The following is a 16,039-nucleotide window of genomic DNA, read 5'->3' on the forward strand; positions in this document are numbered from 1 at the left end:
GCCGCGTGCAGTGCGCAAGATGGACTTGGCGGAGTGTGTGTGTGTGGGGGGGTGAGGAAGGCGGCATTGCGTCAGTGCTGCTGCACCACCACCTTCTCGCCTCTATGCCTCTCTCATACCCCTTCTCTTGTTTTTTCTTTCGTGTGCGTATGAGCGGGCGACGTGCGAGTTGGGCCTTTCGCCAGTCGACTGCTGCTGCATCTCTCTCTCCCTTTCTCTCGTGCTGCCATCTCTTCCCTCCTTTTCCCACCCTCTTCACTGCGTCTCTCACACCCGCGCACTCACGGGCGCGTATGGCCCCCCTCTTCCTCCCTCCCCCGCGTTCATGAACGCCCGCGCAGCTCTTCTTTTTTTTTTATTGTCCCGGCTTGGCGGTGCAGTGCGCTCCCACCACCGCACGCACACGGCACCGCACGCAAGCACTGTGGAGAGGCGTACGCGTGTCTCTCTAACCTGTCACTTCATCGCTCACTCTCTCAAGCGCGCATACTCTTCTTCTTTGCTTTTATTTGTTGGATCTGCGCTTGTGCACCCGCCACATTTTCCGTGGTTGAGTGTGAGTGCCCGTCTGTCTCTGTATGCCTACACGTATTGCCGTCCGTGTAGTGGCAGCAGCAGCAGTAGCAGCAGCAGGTCCACGAGGACACGCAGCCATCCACTATTATAGAAAGCGGGCCGGAAGAGACGCGTGCAGTGCGAGCTGCAAACTGGCTGATCTCACTTTCTCAGCACTGCAGAGAAATCAACGCGAAGCGGCAACCGAGAAGGCAGCGGCAGTCGTGCCTTGCTGCGCAGTACTGTGACGTATCAGAGGCCGGAGGCGACGATTCAGGAGAGGCAGAAAGTTGAGGAGCCGTGCGTTGCCTACTCGCTCTCTCGTGCCGCGCCTCCTTTTGTAACCCACCCACGAACGCATCCATCATCAGCCGCTCGGCAAGAGCGAAAACAAGAGCTCACCACACGGCCCCCTCCCCCTCCCTCCTCTCTTTCTTTGTTCGTTGGTTTCTCTGTTTTCTCTCCGCGCCCGCGCAAGTAGCGACGGGGACACCCAACACGCAGACACATGCGCGCCGGCGTGCGGGTGCGCAGTCCTCCTTTTCATTCGATCTTCTGCTGCCCGCTTTGGCGCGTGCGTGCGCATGGTTGTGGCGTACGCCCTGCCAGACTCCCCTCTCGCCTCCTCCTCCGCCACAGGGCCCCTCTTTCTTTTTTCGCTCCGTGGCTCACTTGCAGCCTTTAGATTCACAAGGGCTGCCGCTCACGGCCGCACCGCACTGCACCCCTGCCTCCATCCCTCCGCCACCCCAGGAAGGCGAAGATGGCGATGACAGAGGCGAATCAGGATTGCGTGCAGTGGGTGGAGCGGCGCCTACAGGACACCCTTGGATGTACCATAGCCAGCGAGCTCGTAGATCACCACTACTTTCTGATCAATGAGTTCCTCATGGGCGAAGACGCGCAGTACCGTGTGCTGTTCGCTTACTACGCCGAACCCGCCGTGACGGCTGCTCACCAGCGGCGCTCAGCTGCGGGCCGTCGCACCTTCAACAACGGCAGCAGTGCCAGAAATTCCAAGCTGAGTTCCCGGCGGCAGACGAAAGGCAGCGGCATAGGTCTCAACCGCAGCCACCCCGACAGCGATGATGAAGACTGTGTTGACGGCACTGCCGCGTCCTCGTACTTTGCTTTCACCGGCGCCGACGGTAGCCGAGCCTCGAATGGAAGCGACTGGGGCGTTTCTAGCGGACCGCAGCCCCCGCAGTTGCAGATCGTCCCTGGCCTTCCTGAGCTCTCCCTCCGCGGCAACTTGACCGGTGCTAGCACGGACGTGCTTTACTTTGTGCGCCTCGACGCTGAAAAGCCTTTGCTGCGCGAGACGCTGGAGAACTACGTCATGTGGGGCACGTTCCGAGGTAACTACCTACTGGACAGCTTCCTGCGCACCGTGCGCCAGACGATTCTGCCGACGTTCTTGCACAACCAGTGGCCGACGAGCATCAAGAAGGATGTGCACACGGCGCTGCACCGCTTCATGGCAACTGTGGTCGAGGACGTGAACAGCTTGAAGGGGCAAACAGTGCTCTACGTGCCAGGTGACCTGGCCGCTGGCGCCAAGAGCGACACGTACGCAGACCACGAACTCGTGCAGCGCTACGAGGCCACGGTGATCCACTGGACACGGCAGATCAAGGCTGTCGTCAGCCAGCGCGACACAGCCAGCACCGACGACGAAGGCCATGCCGGCCCGCTGGAGGAGATTCAGTACTGGCGGGCGCGGGCGCGAGACTTGGGCAGCATTCGCTTGCAGCTGAACCGTGACGATGTGGCGGCTGTCGTGAAGGTGCTGAAGGACGCGAAGTCTTTCTATTATCTCGAACCCTTTCTCGGCCTTCGCACCGACATTGAGCGCGGAACCGAGGAGGCGTACGACAACCTGCGCTACCTGTGCACGCTCATCGAGCCGTGTGAGCGTCTTGCCAAGGCGGAGCTGCGCGACATCCCGCACTTGGTGCAGGACGTTCTCAAGAATGTGCAGCTGATTTTGATCTTCTCCAAGTTCTACAAGAAGGAGCACATCACACGGCTGCTGCGCATGGTATCGAGCGAGATCATCGGTAGGTGCAGCAGCCGCATCAACGTGCGTGCCATCTTCGCCGGCGACGTCGCAGAAAGCATGAAAGCGCTGGAGGAGAGTATGGTTGCTGGTGAGGCGTGGCTGACGGAGTGCCGTCGCATGCTGGTCGCTACCCGGCGCCGCTTTCGCATTGAGAAAGGCGAGAAGCTGGAGCTTGACGAGTCGTTCCTGAACGAGATGGACGGATTCGTGCGCCACCGGTGCCAAAACCTCCGAGAGATCTGCCTCAGCCAGCTCCAGTTCGGCTTCACTGGCACGGCGGATGGCGAGGCCGGCGGGAACGGGGCGGTGTCCATGTCGATTGCGCGCTGCAGCAACGTCGTCGCCTCCCATCGCCGCATGAGCCGCCGAACCAAGTTGTCGGGGCTTGTGCGGGAACAGCTTCCTGCCGGTTCCCCGCTCAGCGTACCGGAGCTGGACGGCGTGATACGGCCGCCGGCCAGCCTCTTCGAAGGCAAGCTACCCATCTTTCGTGGTAATAAGGGCCCTGAGCTGGAGTCGCAGCTGATGGACATCCAGCGTGCCTTCAAGGCTAAAATGGAGGTGCTACGTCACTTCACGTACAACGTGCTCGATGTCAAGGCGACACAATGGGTGGACGACTACCGCGCCCTCAAGACAGACATCGACAACTTCGCGGTAATGATGCGTCAGATCATCACTGCCGCCTTTGACGCGGTGACGACGGTGCCGATGGGGTCCGAGGTGATCGAGGCCTTCACCCTCATCAGCAAAAGTGAGGAGCTCCTCATGCAGCTCGACCGCAACACCGACCGCGTCTTCCGTCTCTTCACGCAGCACATCAAGTCTGTGCGGGCTGACGTGCAGCGATACTTTGGTCGCGTGCCACCTCTCTTCTACCGCCACCCGCCGCTCTCTGGTCAGGCGGCGTGGGCTGCCAACCGCTTGAGCTTTATCACGTGCGCACACGACGCGCTGCGCCGCTGCTACGCCTTGCCGAGCTCCCCTGAGAAGGATGAGGCCATGCACCTGTACGACCGACTCGACCGCACGCTGCGCGAGATGGTGCGCAAGGAGTACGTCCAGTGGACGTCCGAGGTGCCAGCAAAGCCGGCGGAGCTGCTGGATGTCTACCTTCTCGTGCAGCGACCTGGTACCGGCATAGACCTCGAGCATCCGCCACTCTACGACGTGAACTTCCCGATTAACCTGCTGCTGCTCTTTGCTGAGGCGCACAACTGGCAGCGGATGGGGGAGACGGTGCCGCCGGAGGTTGCGGAGATGTGCACCCGCGAGGAGCGGCTGCGCTTCTACCGCGAAAACGTGTCGATGGCGGTGCGCCTGCACAACGCCTCAGTGCGCTCGCTGAGCAACGCGGATCTGCGCCTGTTTTCGCTGCGCATCGAGGCGATGGATGCCAAGTACGTACCAGGGCTCAACAAGCTGTGCTGGAACTCGCAGGGCATTGTAGAGTACTTTGTGCGCGAGTGCCGCGTCCAGGCGGACCGCGTACAGGCTATCGTCGATGACTTCAAGTTCTGCGGCACCTTCATCGACTACCACTGCGGCCTCATCGCTGACACGCTCTCCGTGCTGGTGGAGAAGAAGGTGATCTACACCCCTGACGCGTTCGTCGAAAAGCAGAATGCCTATCGAGCTGCCGTGGTACAGAAGGTGAGGAAGATACACGAGCTCATGGTGCAGAAACTGTACACTGTCTTCCAGTACTTCCGAGAGGACTACATGGTGAGCGAGACGGTGCGCGCCGAGTGGCACGATTACATGGAGCGGGTGGACGTCAAAGTGGAGGAGGCTCTGCGGATGATGGTGAAGCGGTCGTTGCTGACGGTGGAGCGGGTGCTGCCGCAGGAAAGCAGCGAGGATCGACTGGACGAACGCGTGTTCCGACTGAGCGTCATGATTAGCGTGGCGGCGGATCAGAAGCCGGTCATCCACGCCACGCCATCAGTGCAGGAGCTGTCGCAGCTCGTGAACGACGTCTGCAAGGCAATCATTGGCGTCGTTCGAGGCTTGCCACGGCTGGAGGAGTCGCTGCAGCAGCGCGTCTCCAGCGAGACGGAGGCGTTGCTGACCGAGAACAACACGGTGGCCGTCACCTACGCCCACCCCGGCGGCGCCACGTCGCTGGCGCTGCGCGGCTCCTACTACGAGTACATGACGAGGGACCAGGACACGATTCTAACCCTGGGCCGCATTCAGGAAGCCTTCATGAGCATCTCCGAGAAGGTGCGCGATAAGCTGAACCAGACCTGGCAGCTGCACCAATCCTCCACGACGGACAATCTGTGGACGACGCAGCGGCAGGATCGACGTATCAAGCAGGGCTGGAAGCTCGAGGACTACCGCATCAACATGGACCACGTGGCCCAACGCCGCGAGGGTATCGAGAAGCAGGAGGTGTTCTCCGACGTGCTCTTCTTGCAGCTGGACTTCACGAAGATGAAGGAGACGTTCCGGGCACAGTGCCAGTTTGTGATTCAGCACTACCACGGCCTACTGTACGCCGAGGTGAAGCAGGAGCTCGACAACACGTACGATTCCTTCAAGTTCACGACGGAGGCCCTCTCTCGCGAGCCCAAGACGCTTGACCAGCTGGGCGAGATGATGCGGCAGTGCACCGTCGCCCTCGACGCGCTGCCGTCGGTGGAGGGCCAGTTCGACATGCTCTCGCAGAAGTTCGCCCTCATTACGAGCGAGGCGTACAACTTTGGCGGCGTCGATCCTTCGGATGTCACGCGGTGCGAGGAACTGCCGGAGGCGTTCGTGAAGTACACGCAGCAGCTGCAGGCGATCCGCCAGCAGCTCGACGTATACAAGGAGCAGTTTCGTGTGGAAGTGGAGACAGAGCTGCGCACGCTGGCCTCGAAGAGCTTTGCGCTGTACCAGCAGGTGCGCGACGAGGCGCCGACGTCGTGGGCGCTGACCACCGCGGCAGCCTTTGGCCAGCTGGAGACGCTGGAGCGGAAGGCGGTGTCGCTCCGCGAGCTGGAAAAGAGCCTGCAGCAGGGCATCGAAATCTTCGCGCTGGAGAAGCCGCCGCTGGACGACTTGGTAAAGGCGGAGGCGCAGCTGAAGGTACTGCGCCGGCTGTGGACGCTGGTGAGGAGCTGGCGCGCTTTTACGCACGCGTGGAAGCACATGTACTTTATGAAGCTGAACAGCGAGCGCATGCTGGAGGACATCGAGGACACCCGGCGTGAGGCTCTGCAGCTGCGCAAGGAGATGGAGCAGATGGACGTGTGGCTGCGGCTGAAGGACGACATTGACCTCATCAAGAAGATCCTGCCAATCATCGACGACTTGCGCACGCCAGCCATCCGCCCCCGTCACTGGGAGCAGCTCAAGGTGCAGCTGGATACGGCTTTTGAGCTGGAGGATGAGACGTCGTTCTGCCTGCAGCGGCTGATGGAGGCGCATGTGGAGGTGCAGGCGGAGTTCATCAGCAACATGGCCATCGCCGCCCGCGAGGAGCTGAAGATCGAGACAGACCTCGAGAAAATCGCGCTTGTCTGGGAGGAGACGTGCTTCACGATTGAGCCACACCAGGGCTACCACAAGATCGCCGCCGTCGAGGACATCAACACAGCCCTGACGGAGCACCTCATGATGCTGAGCTCGGTGAAGATGTCCCGCTTCGTCGACAGCTTCCGCCCGCGCGTGGTGATGTGGGAGAAGCACTTGTCGCAGGTGGCGGACACGATCGAAGGGCTACTCTCGGTACAGACCAAGTGGATGTACCTCGAGAGCATCTTCATTGGCAGTGAGGACATCAAGCGCAAGCTCGTGGCCGAGTCGAAGAAGTTTGACTCCATTCACGCGCATTGGCTCTCCATCATCGCCCGCCTTGTCAGCGACGCGAACGTGGTCCGCAGCACGCGCCGCGACAACTTGCTGGAGCAGCTGAACAGCATGAACTCTGACCTCGAGCTGATCCAGCGCAGCCTGGAGGGATTTCTGGAGGACCGCCGCCGCTGCTTCCCGCGCTTTTACTTTCTCTCCAACGACGACCTGCTGGAGATCCTCGGGCACACCAAGGACCCAGAGAAGGTGCAGCCGCACCTGCGCAAGTGCTTCGAGGGGCTCTACCGGCTGGCGCTGAAGGAGGGTCGCAACAACCGCATCTTTGCCGGGGGCATGTCAGCCGTCGATGGTGAGGTGGTGCCGTTCAGCCCGCCGCTGCAGGTGGACGGCCTGCCTGTGGAGGTTTGGCTGCACCGCGTCGAGGTCAAGATGCGCGATACGATAAAGTCGTGCCTGAACACAACTCTGAAAGACCTGCAGGACAACGTTTACATCCCGCGGCGGCCCATCAACCGCGACAAGCTTCGACAGTGGGTGGAGCAGCATGAAGGGCAGGCGCTCATCACGGCTGCATGCATGAACTGGACCTTCCAGACCGAGGTCGCCATCGCGGAGTACGGCGACATGCACCAAAACGGCCTCAGCCTCTCCCGCCGAAAGCCCTCACCGCTCTACAAGGTGTACAAGAAGTGGAAGAGTCTCATCCGAAAATACTGCCAGATGGTACGCCAGCCGCAGTCGCGGCTGCAGCGCAACAAGCTCGTGGCGCTTGTCACCATCGAGGTGCACTCTCGCGACATCCTGCGCCACCTCCTTGCCCACCGCGTGCACTTGCTGGAGGACTTTGAGTGGACACGGCAGCTGCGCTTCTACCAGGAGAACGCAGGGTCGACCAGTGAAGTCGCGAGCGAAGCGGGCATGAGCGACGCCAGCGCCGTCATCACTGCAGGCTCCGGCGAGCCAACGTGCGTGGTACGTCAGACCAGCGCGGTGGTGCGGTACGACTACGAGTACCTTGGCAACAGCGGCCGTCTCGTAGTGACGGGGCTGACCGATCGTGCCTACATGACGCTGACAACGGCCCTGCAGCTGTTCCGTGGTGGACTGCCGCAGGGCCCGGCCGGCACGGGCAAGACGGAGACGGTGAAGGACTTGGGCAAGGCGATTGGCAAGTACGTGATGGTCTTCAACTGCTCCGACGGCCTCGACTACCGCTCTGTCGGCCGCATGCTGAGCGGCATTGCTCAAACTGGCGCGTGGTCCTGCTTCGATGAGTTCAACCGTATCGAGGTGGAGGTGCTCTCGGTCGTAGCGCAGCAGATCATGTCCATCTTGTCGGCCGTGTCAGAGCAGAAACGCCACTTCCTCTTCGAAGGAACGGAGATCCCGCTGAACGTGAACTGTGGCCTCTTCGTCACCATGAACCCCGGCTACGCCGGCCGCTCTGAACTGCCGGACAACCTCAAGGCACTGCTCCGGCCCATTTCGATGATGGTGCCGGACTTTACGCTCATCTGCGAGATCACGCTGCTATCGGAGGGCTTCGAGGAGTCGGAGTCGTTGTCGAAGAAGGTGTCCATCCTCTATGAGCTGATGGAAAAGCAGCTGTCGAAGCAGGACCACTACGACTTCTCCCTACGCAACATCAAGGCGGTGCTGGTGCAGGCCGGTAACTTGAAGCGCGAGAACTTCCCGGGTACGGAGCAGCAGCTCTGCCTCAAGGCCATGAAGGACATGAACTTGCCCAAGTTTGTGAAGGAGGACGTGCCGCTGTTTCTCAGCATGCTCGGCGACTTGTTTCCGGGTGTGTCGCCTCAAGGGGCTGGGCTGGAAGAGCTGCGGGCGGCGACAGTCGATGAGTTGGAGGCGGAGAAGCTGCAGGTAAGCGAGCACATCATCACGAAGTGTTTGCACCTTTGGGACACCCTGCACACCCGCCACGGCGTGATGGTGGTCGGCCGCACCGCATCTGGCAAGACGATCACCTGGAGAACGCTAGCGGGGGCGCTGCGGCGACTGAAGGAGGCCGGCGTGGACGGCCCGTACGAGGCGGTGCGCGTCTCGCTGCTGAACCCCAAGTCGGTGACGCTGGACGAGCTGTACGGCAGCTACAACCAAGCGACGCGCGAGTGGAAGGACGGCATCCTGTCGGATCTCATGCGCCAGATCTGCCGCGACGCGACGGACCCCAACTACAAGTGGCTGCTATTTGACGGCCCCGTTGACACGCTATGGATCGAGAGCATGAACACCGTGCTGGACGACAACAGGATGCTGACGCTGAACTCCGGCGAGCGTATCAACATGAACCCGACCGTGCGTATGCTGTTCGAGGTGCAGGACCTGTCTCAGGCGTCGCCGGCCACGGTGTCCCGGTGCGGCATGGTGTACTTCAGCGTCGAGGATCTCACCTGGAGGCCGTTCGTGAGCACGTGGCTGCAGTCGCGCCGCGACTTCGAGGTGGCCATGAACGCACCCAAGCCAGACAGTACCATCAGCGAGCTGCAGACGTTCGTAGATGAGGCGCTGACTCGTGCATTGCAGTTCAAGCGCAGCGAGTGCGCTGACCTGATCCCGACGACGGAGTTCAACACGATTCGCTCCTTTACCACGATGCTGGACGCGTTGGCGAATACCGAGGCGGCCCCGGTGATGCCCGGTGGAACGCACTACCAGGCAGCGCAGGCGGGCGAGAATTACTTGCCGCAGCTCCGCATGATGGCGATGTTCTGCCTCATCTGGGCCGTGGGCGGCAGCCTGACAGTCGACTCCCGCCGCAAGCTCGATGCCTTTGTGCGAGAGATGGACTCCTCCTTCCCTTCGATGGAGACCGTCTTCGAGTACTTCCCGGACCTGTCGTCGCTGCGCTGGGTCGGGTGGGAGGAACACCCGGACGTGCAGAAGCCGTTCGCACCGCCGTCGGACACGCCGTACTACGAACAGATCGTTCCCACGGTGGATATGATTCGATACTCGTACATTGTCTCGCAACTCGTGCTCAGCAGCGTCCAGCTGGTGCTCGTCGGCACCACCGGCACAGGCAAGTCGCTCATTGCGAACCAGGTGCTGCACGATCTCCCTGCCGACATGTACGTCGCGACGCACCTTCACTTCTCTGCTCAGACGACGGCGAAGAACGTACAGGACATCATCGAGGGCCGTATGGAGCACACCTCGAAGAAGGTGTGCAACCCGCCCGGCGGGCGCCGCATGGTGTGCTTGATCGAAGACCTGAACATGCCATCCAAGGAGATCTTCGGCGCGCAGCCGCCGCTCGAGCTGCTGCGGCAGTGGATGGACAACGGCTACTGGTACGACCGCACGACGCGCTCCAAGCGGCTCGTGAATGACATGCAGCTGCTGTGCTGCATGACGTATGGCCGCCCCGACATCACGGAGCGGCTGCTGAGCAAGCTGAACGTGTTCAACGTGGCGTTCCCATCGGAGCCCGTGGTGGTGAGGATCTACTCTGCCATCCTGGGCCACCGCTTTGCCCCCTACATCGACCTCAAGGGCTACGTGGACGCGATCGTGCGCGCCACCATCGAGGTGTACATGAAGGTATCTACCGATCTCCTGCCCATTCCAAGCAAGTCGCACTACCTCTTCACTCTTCGCGACCTCAGCAAGGTGTTCCAGGGTATCTACGGCTGCTACCTGGAAGGAATCACGAGTAAGGAGCACCTCGTGGCGTTGTGGGTGCACGAGTCGCAGCGCGTCTTCTCGGACCGGATGAACGATCCGGCCGACAAGGTGTGGTTCCGGCAGCTGCTCAATGACAAGCTGAACAACGTGTTCCAAACAAAGTGGGCAAACATGCTCAAGGCGCGCGGGAAGGATTCGCGAGGACAGGCCTTGTCGGAGAGCGAGAGCCCGATCTTCGTCGATTTCCTAGACGGAGAACAGGACGAGATGGCAAAATACAAGCTGGTGCCGTCGATGGAGCAGCTGCGGCAGATCGTGGAGGAGAGGCTTGAGAACTACAACACCGAGCCTGGCGCGCGGCCGATGAACCTCGTCTTCTTCGCAGACGCGCTCGAGCATCTGTGCCGCATTCACCGCGTGCTGCGCCAGCCGCAGGGCAATGCGCTGCTGGTGGGTCTCGGCGGCAGCGGCCGCAACTCGCTGAGCCGACTCGCCACGTACCTCGCCGGGTACTCGATGTTCACCATCGAGATTCACAAGAAGTACGACCAGGAGCGCTTCCACGAGGATCTGCGCACTCTCTACAAGGCGTGCGGTGTGAAGCGGCAGCAGAAGGTGTTCTACATCGCCGACACGCAGCTCGTCGACTCGTCGTTCCTCGAGGACCTTAACAACATGCTCTCCGCCGGAGAGGTGCCCAATTTGTTCGCCAAGGACGACTTGCAGCAGATCAACGACGACGTGCACAAGCTGGCTCTTCTGAGCGGGTGCCGCGATTCGCCTGATGAGCTGTACAACTTTTTTGTCCGTCAAGCCCGTCAGCATCTCCACCTCGTCATCGCCATGTCTCCTGCCCACAAGCTCTTCCGCGTGCGCCTGCGTCAGTTCCCAGCGTTGGTGTCGTGCACGTCGATCGACTGGTACTACGCATGGCCGAACACGGCGCTCAAGGAGGTGGGTCTGCGCTACCTGCGTGACTCGCGCGACGATTCCGCGGAGTCGGACGAGCTGCTGGAGACGATCAGCGATCTCTTCGTCTTTCTTCACGACACGACGAACCAGAGGGCGGAGCAGATGCGGGTGCAGATCCGCCGCCACACGTACGTGACGCCGTCCTCGTTTATTGACCTCGTCCGCGGCTTCCGCTCGATGCTGCACAGCAAGCGTATCGACATTATTGAGCAGCGCGACAAGCTCGCCAACGGTATGTCGAAGCTGGAGGAGACGAAGGTGACGGTGAGCGAGATGCGCGAGGCTCTCAAGGTGCAGGACGAACGGCTGCAGGCCAAGTCGGCCGAAGTGAGCAGGGCTACGGAGAGCATCCAAGCGCGGCAGCACATCGCCGAGGAGCAGCAGACTCTCGTGGCGTCAGAGAAGGTGAAGATCGAGCAGACAAAGCGGGCCGCCTTGGCGGACCAGGCCGAGGCGCAGGCCGATCTCGACCGAGCCATGCCCACCCTGCTGGAGGCTCAGGCGGCGCTGGACAAGCTGGACAAGAGCGACATCAACGAGGTGAAGTCTTACAAGACGCCTGCTGTGATGATTCGCACGGTGATGGAGGCGGTGCAGACCGCACTGCACCGCAAGCTCGACTGGGACGAGGCGAAGAAGTCGCTGAGCGAACCCAAGTTCATTGACATGCTCAAGACGTATCACGAGACACACGACATGACGGATCAGAAGCTGCTCAACGCGCTGGAGAAGTACGTGAAGCGCAACGACTTTACGCCGGCGGCGGCGAGCGCCGTGTCAAAGGCGGCGGGTGGGCTGTGCCAGTGGGTGATTGCGATCCACAAGTACGGCAACATCTACAAGGAGGTGCATCCGAAGATTGTGAAGAACGAGAACGCGCAGCAGAAGGTTCGGGCGCAGGAGGAGATGCTGCGCCAGAAGGAGGAGAAGCTGCAGAGGATCGTGGACGAGGTGCGCCAGCTCGAGGCGGACCTGCAGGCGAACATTGCCGAAAAGAACCGCCTCATGGCCGAGGCGCGTGCGACGCAGGACAAGCTGAACAAGGCCCAGATCATCGTCGACGGTCTTGAGGGCGAGCGAGGGCGGTGGACCGAGTCGATTGCACGCTTTGAGTTAGACTTGGAGAACATCAACGGCGAGACACTCCTGGCGTGCGCATTCATGTGCTACTGCGGGGCCTTCACAGCCGAGTACCGGCAGCTGCTGTGGCAGAGCTGGATGAAGGAGGTGCGGCGGGTGCAGCTGCCGCTGAACCGAGACTACGACTTCGTCAACTTCCTCGCTGACCCGACGGAGGTGCTTGACTGGCAGCAGGCCGGGCTTCCGGGGGACGAGTTCAGCAGGGAGAACGGCGCCGTGGTCGTCTTCGGTCCTCGCTATCCTCTCATGATTGACCCGCAGCAGCAGGCCATCAAGTGGGTGAAGCGGATGGAGCGCGACAACGGTCTCAAGGTCATTGACCCGAAGCAGCCGGACTTCCAGAAGACCGTCGAGTACGCGATTCAGTTCGGCTGCCCGCTGCTGCTGCAGGACGTGCTGGAGGAGATCGACCCCCTGCTCGACCCCATCATGTCGCGCTCCTTCATCATGAAGGGCAAGCGCAAGCTCGTGAAGGTCGGCGACAACTACGTCGAGTTCAAGGAGGGCTTCAAACTATACATTACCACCCGACTGCCGAACCCGCACTACACCCCGGAGACGTGCACGAAGGTGTGCCTGCTGAACTTTGCGGTCAAGGAGCAGGGGCTGGAGGAGCAGCTGCTGAAGATTGTGGTGGAAAAGGAGAAGCCGGAGCTGGAACACGAGAACGAGCAGCTCATCCTCCACACCGCTGCGGCCAAGAAAGAAATGAAGCAGCTGGAGGAGGACATCCTCGACCTGCTTTCCACCTCCCAGGTGTCGCTCCTCGAGAACCAGCGGCTCATCGAGACGCTGCAGACGGCCAAGGTGACGGCGGCGAACATCCAGAACCAGCTGCAGGTGGCAGAGACAACATCTGTGAAGATTCGCGAGGCCCGCGAGGAGTACCGTGAGTGCGCACGGCGTGCCTCGTTGCTGTTCTTTGTCCTTGCGGACCTCGGCGCCATCGACAGCATGTACCAGTTTGCCCTAGACTCCTACATTCAGCTGTTCCAGACGAGTATACGGCGCTCGTCGGAGAAGATCGTGTCTCACGAAATGGAGGAGCGCATCAAGACGCTGAACGAGTGGCACACGGCCGCCGTGTACACGAACACGTGTCGCGGCTTGTTTGAGCGCCACAAGCTGCTCTTCGCCTTTCACATGACGATGCGCATCCTGCAGATGCAGGGGTTGGTGAACATCGAGGAGTACGTCTTCATGATGCGCGGGGCGCAGATGCTGGACAAACAGAGCCGCTTGCCAAACCCCGCAAGCGCGTGGCTCTCCGAGCGTGCGTGGGACCACGTTTTGGAGCTGGAGCGGCTGAGCGCCTTCCACGGCATCGCCGCTCACTTTGAGCAGAAGCCCGATGAGTGGCGCGCGTGGTACCTCCTGGAGCGACCCGAGGAGGCCCTGCTGCCGGAGGAGTGGGAGGCGCGGTGCGGTGGCAATGCGCTGCAGCGCATGATCTTCACGCGCTGCCTGCGCCCTGACCGACTCGTCTTTATGGTTTACGAGTTCATTGAGGAGCAGCTCGGCAGCCAATTCGTGGACCCGCCTGTGTTCAATCTCAAGGACACTTTCGATGAGAGCACCAACACAATTCCGCTCATCTTTGTGCTCTCTAACGGCGTGGACCCGACGAAGCAGCTGCAGTCGCTGGCGCAGCGCGAGGGTCGTGAGCTGAAGGTGCTAGCGCTGGGGCAGGGCCAGGGTGACAACGCCAAGCGCGCCCTGCAAGAGTACAGCCAAACGGGCGGGTGGGTCTTCCTCGCCAATTGCCACCTAATGGTGTCATGGCTGGTGGAGCTGGAGAAGATCATCGACGCAATCTTTGAACAGAATCCGCATCGCGACTTCAGGCTCTGGCTGAGCTCCGTGCCGACGCCGCAGTTCCCGATTGGCGTGCTGCAGCGCTCCATCAAGATGACAACGGAGCCGCCGAAGGGGATCAAGGCGAACATGCTGCGCCTGTACAACACGTTCAGTGAGGATGACCTGGCGATCCGCAGCGCTGAACACCCCCTCATCTACCGCAATCTTCTCTACGCGCTGTGCTTCTTCCATAGCGTGCTGCTGGAGCGGCGCAAATACGGCACTCTCGGCTACAACGTCCTCTACGACTTTACGTCCTCCGACTTTGACGTCTCGGAGAACATCATCCAGCTGTATATTGGTCACATGCACTCCGATGCCGTCGAGGACGTTCCGTTCGTCACCATCCGCTACCTCATCGCAGAGGCCTCGTACGGCGGCCGCGTCACGGACGACTGGGACCGGCGCGTGCTGAACACGTACATGGCACAGTACATGTGCCCGGACGCCATCACGCAGAGTCGCTACCCCCTCGCGGCGGCTGACGAATACTGCATCCCGGAAGACTGCAACACGCTGCTGGCGTACAAGAATCACTGCGGCCAGCTTCCCATCACCGACCCGCCGGAGGCCTTTGGGCAGCACGCGAACGCCGACATCGCCAGTCGAATCGCAGAGTCAACGGCGTTGCTAGACTGCCTTATCAGCGTGAACACCTCGTTGGTGCGCGACGGCGGCGGAAGCAGCAGCGGCAGCGCGCAGGCGGTCACGCAGGAAGATCGCTGTCTCGAGATCCTGGCCTCCATCGAGGAGCCGAGCAAGGCCGCCACACCGAACCTGCTTGACTATACCGCCATCTACGATTCAACCGAGGGAGACCGCGACAACGCCCTCAACACATGCCTCCTACAGGAGGTGCAGCGCTACAACGCGCTCTTGAAGACGATTCACCGGCAGAAGGCGGAACTACGCCGCGCCGTGAAGGGCGAGATCGTCATGTCGGAGCAGCTGGAGGCCATTTTTAACGCGCTGCTGCTCGGCCGCGTGCCGCCGCCGTGGACGAGCGCCTACCCGAGTCTGAAGCCACTGGCGAGCTGGGCGGTGGACCTCGTTGAGCGCGTGGATCAGATGCGGCTGTGGAGTCAGCGCACGCCGACGGTGTTCTGGCTCTCAGGCTTTACATACCCCACCGGCTTTCTCAAGAGCCTGCAGCAGCAGCAGGCGCGCCGGGACCAGATCTCGATCGACCAGTACGACTGGGAGTACGCCATCCTGCCGAGCGAGGAGCGCGCCATCGCCCATCGGCCAAAGAAGGGCGCGTACGTGCGCGGAATCTTTCTCGAGGGCGCCGGGTGGAACGGGGAGGCGAACACGCTCTGTGAGCCGAAGCCGATGGAGCTGATTGTGCCGATGCCGGTGATCCACTTCAAGCCGAAGCTCCGCTCGGGCAAGGCAAAGTCGGCGAGTGTGTACGAGTGTCCCTTGTACATGTACCCGATCCGCACCGGCACCCGTGAACGTCCCTCCTACGTTGTTGCGGTGGACCTGGAGTCGGGCGACGCGGTGCCAGAGACGTACACGAAGCGTGGTACGGCGCTGCTGCTCTCCACAGACGAGTAGCGAGATGGACTGCGTGCCCGTTTCTACTTAAGTTTTTTGTTTTGCTTTGTGGGGCTGATGTGGTGGACGCCGTCGATGCATGGCTGTCGGTGTGCAGGCGCCCATCCATGTGCGCATAGGCGGTTGCCTGTCTCCAGGCTGTGTATGCGTGAGCTAGCAGCCGCTTTTCTTCTCCGCATAGACGGCAATCTATTAGTGCGAGAAGACAGCGCTGCTGACCGCGCGCCATCGTTTTTATCGCTCTCATCGCTGGCAGTGTGCATGTTGCGGGGTGAAGCCACCGGCAAGGAGGCGACGGAAGGGTGAGGGGAGGCCGTCGGCGTAGCACCAGTGCGTGTGTTGGCGTTCACTCTCCTTCTCTCGGCTTTCTCTTCGTGCCTGTGGCCTCATCGACTTCCTCTTTTTGCTTTTTGACATTGCCGCTGTGTGGGTCTGCGCGCTTGGCCT

At 61.2% G+C, this 16,039-nt stretch overlaps 1 protein-coding gene across 1 annotated transcript; it reads left to right on the forward strand.

The window, feature by feature from the left end:
* Window positions 1-1,318: 1,318 nt before the first annotated feature.
* Window positions 1,319-15,592, forward strand: LINJ_23_1570 (putative dynein heavy chain; the record flags this gene model as incomplete). The annotated part of the gene is made up of 1 exon (XM_001465793.1): window positions 1,319-15,592. The coding sequence occupies one exon, from the start codon at window positions 1,319-1,321 to the stop codon at window positions 15,590-15,592; it is 14,274 nt and encodes a 4,757-aa protein (XP_001465830.1).
* Between the last annotated feature and the right edge of the window lie 447 nt (window positions 15,593-16,039).

Source organism: Leishmania infantum, chromosome 23 (genome assembly GCF_000002875.2).
Source record: "Leishmania infantum JPCM5 genome chromosome 23".
In the NCBI taxonomy this organism is placed as follows: Eukaryota; Euglenozoa; class Kinetoplastea; order Trypanosomatida; family Trypanosomatidae; genus Leishmania; species Leishmania infantum.